Source organism: Gouania willdenowi, chromosome 19, assembly GCF_900634775.1.
Source record: "Gouania willdenowi chromosome 19, fGouWil2.1, whole genome shotgun sequence".
Taxonomy (NCBI): Eukaryota; Metazoa; Chordata; class Actinopteri; order Blenniiformes; family Gobiesocidae; genus Gouania; species Gouania willdenowi.
This window is the reverse complement of record NC_041062.1, coordinates 8,546,033-8,552,991: the sequence shown is the minus strand read 5'-3', so window position 1 is coordinate 8,552,991 and position 6,959 is coordinate 8,546,033. Positions and strand designations below refer to the sequence as shown.

The following is a 6,959-nucleotide window of genomic DNA, read 5'->3' as shown; positions in this document are numbered from 1 at the left end:
ATGGATGAATTTCAACCCAGATCCTATCTTTGTATTTTGAAGTCTAACCCAAGTCCTATGTTTTCCTTGCATTGTTCTGAGATCTAACCTAAATACTTTATTTCTCGCATTGTTCTGAGGTTTAACCAAGGCCTATTTTTGTATTGTTCTGAATTCTAACCCGACTGGCGCCCTGTTCTGGGTGTACCCCCACCTATCACCCAGTGTGAGCCGGTAATAGGCACTGAAATAGGACAAAGCGGGTCTGAAAATGGATGGATGAATTCTAACCCATATCCTACTTTTGTATTGTTCTAAAGTCTAACCCGTTCTTTATTTTTCTTGCATTATTCTGAAGTTGAGCCCGAACCCTTTGAAATTCTGCTCTTGACACTTAAAAACAAACTGAAAATGATACAAACATGTAGGCATAATAAAACAATTGAAACTACATAAAAGTCTATCTAGTATCAGTTTTTCATAGCCACAATATTGATCAAATGAGTGACAATCCTACATTGAGAAGATTCTTACAGGGAAAATGTTATTTTTGGATTTTTATTTATTTATATGCAAACACTTATTTCATATTGACTTACAGTAAAATAAACTAATGCAAATCTACATATTCATGATTAAAAAAAAGTTTAAAAAACAATTAATAATTTTAAAGCATCTTTTAATATTTATCTTGATAATTAAAATATATTTAAAATGACTTAATGCGTAAAGTTTAAACAGGTAATGAGATGACAATTTGAAAAATGCACATTATCTCAAAGATACTCTCAGCAATGGTCAAAATTATACTTAAATGGAAACCAAAGTCTCTTTGAAATAAACAGTCTGAATTCTCCCAATCTGCTTCCTAAAGGGGCGTTTCTCACTAAGCCCCGCCTTCTGCCAGTCAAGCTGCACGCCCCGTGTTCGTCTCCTAGCAACCAGCAGAGCTCCGGTCGCTGCGCAGGTCCGTCCGGACCGGAGTAAACCGGACTGAGCCCCAGGACGGAGAATGGCTCCAACTTCTCCATAATGACGGACCGGTACCACCGGGCGGCCCGGGACGGCTACCTGGACGTCCTGAAGGAGGCTACACGGAAGGAGCTGAACGCCCAGGACGAGGACGGGATGACACCGACTCTGTGGGCCGCTTACCACGGCCACCAGGGGGCGCTGAGGGTCATCGTCAGCAGGGGGTGAGTCCAGGAAACTACCACAGTTTGAAAACCAGAGATGGGGAACTGTTACTTATAAGCACAGGGGCCACAGCACGTGAATGTATCTGATTAATCCAAACATTAATACAGGAAGAAACACTGTATATTTTCCTCATTTTGTGTTTTTTTAAGTGTACTTCGTGTGTTTTAGGAGATGTTTTTTGTTAAGTTGTATTGTCATTATCTGTTTTCAGAGTCTGTGTGAAGTGTGTTACGAGGTATTTTATATATTTTTTGTTGACCTTTGGCTATTTTTTGTCATTTTATGTAATTTCGGAGTCTTTTTGTGTTTATTTTGGGAGGGACGCACAAAATCAGACTAAGAGCCTAATTTAGTTTTCGACTTTAATGATGTTCCTTTATTTTTCTAATTTTCCATGTCTGCTGTAAACTATAAGCATGTGACTGATGTACAGCTAAAAAAATAAATAAATCAAAAATCAAATACTGAACACCAGAAAAGCAGAGGTTATATTAGCACAAGCTTAAACCGCGGTCAAAAGAATAATTGATTAAAAGTAAATTAGTTTGAATAATTAAACAAAATACAGACTCTATAAAGCACAAAACATTCAACTACAAACTTAAATCAAGGCAAAAATATAAATGAATTAAGGGATACATAAGTAATACCTACAATGGTCAGAAGTGAGAGGAAAACTTTAGATTTTAAAGAAAATTAATTTAAAAACAGAATTTTCTTTTCATGAAATAAAAGCTGCTCCTGTGTACACAATGTTGCCTATTATTTTTATTATTATACTGTTGCATGTCAAATAATTCTTGTTTGATTACTACTCTGAATGTAGTATCCTAATATCGTTTAGTTTATGGAACGTGAAGCCATTTTTCTTTGTTTTAAATTGTATTTTAATAAACAATGACAATAGTAATAGTTTACTAAACCAATGATGCAGAGATGAATTCATGCAATCAGAGCCACGGGAGGAGCTTTGGTTCCAGTGAAAGGTCACTGACCATCAACAGCTTTAGTCACACACACACACACACACGGTGTCACTGATGTGTGGTTGATTTGAGTTGTTCAGAGATGTGATTATTGTTATTTAGCAGAAGAAAGGACTGTTGGTGCTGAAGGAGACATTGAACCCAGTGTGAATCATTTGACTCACAGGTCAATGAGACGTACATAGAACAAAAGGAAAGGTCACGGTTATCACTCAAAACATCACTTCCAGTCAGTGAAACAATGTTAGTTATATTAACTAGAGGTGAGAGACGATACACTGTAGTCGTATACCATAATTGGATAATATAAGATTTAAATATTAAACTCTGCATGAGCTTTTTAAGTTTCAAAATGAATATAAAACTGCACCAGTGCTACCTGTTATCACGGCAAGGCCACAAAAATGTGACTATTTGATCTGAGGGACAAATTATCAACATTGGTCATTATTCTAAATGCTGAATAATCAGAGCATTAATACAGGAAACAACAAAGGATTTGTGAGTGTTTGTTGTCGTGTTGTGTGAATTTGGAGTAATGTCGGACATTTCTTTTCCATTTTGTGTGGTTTTTGGAGTCATTTGGTTATTTTTGACGTTTTGTATTGTTTTCAGTTATTTTGTGTGTACATGTTGTCGTTATGTGCATTTCTTTTGACAGTTTGTGCAATTTTCAGTTTTGTGTACATTTTGTGTATTTTTGACGATTTGTAAATTTTTCAGTCATTGAGTACATGTTGTTTTGTCGTTTTGAATATTTTTCAGTTATTTTGTGTATACATGTTGATGTTTTGTATATATTTCAGTTATTTTGTGTATGTATGTTGTCATTTTGTGTATTGTCATTGATGTTTTGTATGTTTTTCAGTTATTTTGTGTTTTCTGTCTCCCAGAGGCGACCCGGACAAATGTGACATCTGGGGGAACACGCCCCTTCACCTGGCCGCCGCTAACGGCCACCACAGCTGCCTCTCCTTCCTGGTGGCGTTCGGTGCCAACGTGTGGTGTCTGGACAATGACTACCACACCCCGCTGGACATGGCCGCCACCAAAGGCCACATGGACTGCGTCCGCTACCTGGACTCCATCGCCGCCAAGCAGATCACACTCAACCCCAAGCTGGTGGGTAAACTGAAGGACCGGGCGTTCCGCAACGCCGAGAAGAGGATCAACGAGTGCGCCAAGCTGCAGAGGAAACACCACCAGCGCATGGAGAGGAAGTTCACCAAGGAGTCGGCGGCCATGGACAACCTGGACACCATCAGCTTCTCCAGCTACACCAGCAGCACGCTGAGCAGGAAGTTCAACACGGTCTCCTCCAACGTACCATACTCACAGGTGGATGCTACACGCAGTCACACACACTATGGCGTTCAAACATTTAATCAGTAGGGCATACTAGTTACAATTTTAGTTTTCACTAGAGGGAATTACGTTTCTTCATTGTATTGTAAATATCTGGAAATACATTTTGACATGTAATTACATTTTAACTAGTGAAAATGTAATTTTAAAACAATTGTAACTAGTCCTATTTCTGATACGGTATCTAAAATTGAATTCTGTCTAGTGAAATAAAGTTGTTGCTGGTATGAATTACATTTTCACGAGTTACAATTATATTTCAGATATCTGTAATTGAGTTCCAGATATCTGAACTTACATTCTCACTAGGTACAAGCCCAAACTGGCATCTACAGTTTCATTTATGGTATCTGGAACGTAAGAGTAATTGTAGATATCAACAATTACAATTGCAACATTAACATTAAAGCGTAACTAAGTAACTTTTTCACCTTAATAAATCATTCTCTGGGGGGTCTTTCATCTCCCCCTGCTGTCTTTGATCAGAAAACCACATTTGCTACTTTCCCTGCTTCCGAGCCGGTACCAGTCTCGCAGCTCTGTTCTCATTTTCGGGACAAGACGTACTGCTTTACGACATCCCAATGCTCGACTATCACCAGTCCCGTGGCTGCTCATGGTCGTCTACACACACTTTTCTCAAACTTGTCATGGCGGAGCCAGCAAAAAAAAGGCAGAGAAAACCTTTGTCTGAGGAGGGGAGGAAAAAGAAGCGGGAAACAGATCGACAGAGGGCTCAAACACAAATCTACTTGGGGAAGGCATATGCTGGATGGCGAGAGCTCAAAGAAAAAGACTGTGAATTGGATGCAGACTTGGCGATGTGCATGTTTGATAGTACCCACCTCTTCAGGCATTTCTTTGTGTTCTCCTCCTTCTAGAGAGCAAAGATGCACATGTAGTTGTGGGGTGGGGCAGGAGGCGCGGGTGTGTGGAGTGTTTACAAAAGTGACATAACCAAAAGGGACCTTTAGGGGGAGCGCTAAGCACGAGTTCTGCCTTAACTAGCATTAGCCTAGTAGTAGAATTAACCTAGCAATAGCATTAATTAGACATGTGGCCTTGGAATTGTAACATGACAAAATTAAACTATAGATATCTGCAATGGTGATTTCCACTAATGAGAATTACATTTGATATCTACTGTTAATAATGTAACTAGTGAGAATATAATTGTTGATATTAATAATTAAAATTGCCACTCGTCATAATTACATTATGGATATGTGGAATTGGAATTACAACATGTCAAAATTGAATGTTAAAATGATTTGCCATACACTCTCACACTTTAACTGTTATCCATCTAATGTGTTGCTTCTCCTCAGGCCACCCTGCTGTCCACCACCAAGAGCAAAGCCAAGATCCAGAAGAAGCTGGAGAAGAAGAAGCAGATCGACGGCTCTTTTAAAATCTACGAGGACGGGAGGAAGAGCGTGCGCTCGCTGTCCGGCCTCCAGCTGGGCAACGATGTGATGTTCATGAAGCAGGGCACGTATGCCGGCCCCAGGGACCGCTCGCGACGCAACATCCGCGACATGTTTCACCACGATGACAATGATGCCGACACCATCTCCCGCGCTCTGAGTGACCCGGGGCTGTACGAGGCGGCGTACTCGGAGGTGAGCGCAGACTCTGGGAGGGACTCCTTGTTCACGCGGCCGGGCCTCGGGACCATGGTGTTCAGGAGGAACTATGCGACCACTGGTCGGGAAGGAGGGAGTGTGGCCGGTAGCGAGCCCGCAGACGGAGCGCCAAACGTCCGCCTGCGGGGACGCCTCCCGCGTCGCTCCCCCAGCTTTGACGAGGACAGCATGGGCAGCTCCCTGAGCCTGCAGGACGGGGGTCTTCCCTGGGAGGAGGGCCATGTGGGCCTGGACCAGGAGCTGGAACCTGAGAACAGTCCCCTGGAGACCTTCCTGGCCTCACAGGGCCTCGCTGAGTTCATGGCCATGTTCAGAAAGGAGAAGATTGACCTGGAGGCTCTGCTGCTGTGTTCAGACCAGGACCTAAGCAGCATCCACGTCCCCCTGGGGCCACGCAAAAAACTACTGGACGCCTGCAGGAGGCGCCAAAACGCTCTGGAGGAGCCCGACGTCATAGAGGATACGGAGCTTTGAAACATCGTCATCAGCATTACTTTGTAAAAATGGACCTTTCTCCAGTTATCTTATCTTAACTTAACCTAAATTAATTTATTATATCTTAACTTATCCTAACTTATTTTATCATAACTTCACTTAATATAACTTAACTAATCTTGACTTATCTTTACTTAACTTATCTTAACTTGATTAATTTAACTTATATCTTATCTTTACTCATAACTTAAGTTAACTTGGTTAAGTCAACTTAAGGTATCCTAATCTTAAATTCTTATAACTTGACTTATCTTGACCTGACTTAACTTGTTCCAGTTAAAAGCTTTTTAACTCCTTTTCGTACCTTTTACGCGTTTTCATTCTGAAAACTGTATGAAGTCCATTAACTATACACCACCAGCTACTGGATGATGTGTCACAAAACATTCAATGTTTTTTCTATTGAACACAACCATCTAGTGGTTAAATTACGTAATAACACAAAGCCTGATAAGTGTTCTGAAGGTCTTCCATCTATTAGAGGTCTCATTTAATTCATTACATTATACTTTTATACAAAAGCCTAAAAATAACACATTAAAGCACAGTTATCTTTGTGTTTATGTGAAATGTCTTCCATTGTTTTATTTCTATGAATAAATTTTATATCACGACTCGCTTTGTTTGGACTTGTCTTCACACCTGATACACACACACACACACACTTTATTACTTTAAAACATTCAATTCAAGTTTCAATAATCCTAACATAGAAGTGACAACATGCACAGTCGACCCTGAAGCGTCTAACTCATTCTGTACACATCAACGCATTGAGTTTATTCACCGTTCATGTAGTAAATGTTAAAATGCTGACATTAATTTGTTCCAATATCTACTTGTTATACAACTGCTTTATTTTGGATTCTAATATAAAAGTTTCACTGCTTTGGGTCCTTCAGGAAAAGGAAAGCACACTTAACCTTTTTTATATATTTTGTAGTACATTTGGATTAAAAATGGACATGTAGATGGTTTTTAATGTAGTTTTGTCACTGCACACACAGCACTAATACTTACAGACATGCATGTTTAAACTGACGATAAAATAAAATGTGTAAAGGAAAATGAACACCAAAAATTGACTCCATTTTTAAACAAAACGAGATGCATCAAAAATTGAATTTTGTCAATTAAAAATGAAATGTTTTGAAATGGGATTTTAAAAACCACAGAAATGTGTCAAAAGCTGCAGATTAGAGTGGCCAACAATGGACAAAAAATGAATAAAAAAGGTTTAAAAGTGTCAATATTGGCTTAAAAGTGGCAGAAAAAAGAACAATTAGTT

General features: G+C 39.7%; 1 protein-coding gene across 1 annotated transcript; it reads left to right on the top strand.

Moving 5' to 3' along the window:
* Nucleotides 1–920: 920 nt before the first annotated feature.
* On the top strand, nt 921–6,173 carry LOC114481472 (Usher syndrome type-1G protein homolog). The gene is made up of 3 exons (XM_028476336.1): nt 921–1,175; nt 3,059–3,503; nt 4,859–6,173. The coding sequence occupies exons 1-3, from the start codon at nt 1,012–1,014 to the stop codon at nt 5,648–5,650; spliced, it is 1,401 nt and encodes a 466-aa protein (XP_028332137.1). The 5' UTR covers nt 921–1,011; the 3' UTR covers nt 5,651–6,173.
* The last annotated feature ends 786 nt before the right edge of the window (nt 6,174–6,959 follow it).

Bases quoted from the DNA above. Each gene is read 5' to 3' on its own strand.
- LOC114481472 (XM_028476336.1), top strand. From the start codon at position 1,012: ATGACGGACCGGTACCACCGGGCGGCCCGGGACGGCTACCTGGACGTC. The intron at 1,176-3,058 runs GTGAGTCCAGGA...TCTGTCTCCCAG, and splicing joins AGGGTCATCGTCAGCAGGGG to AGGCGACCCGGACAAATGTG. The intron at 3,504-4,858 runs GTGGATGCTACA...GCTTCTCCTCAG, and splicing joins CCAACGTACCATACTCACAG to GCCACCCTGCTGTCCACCAC.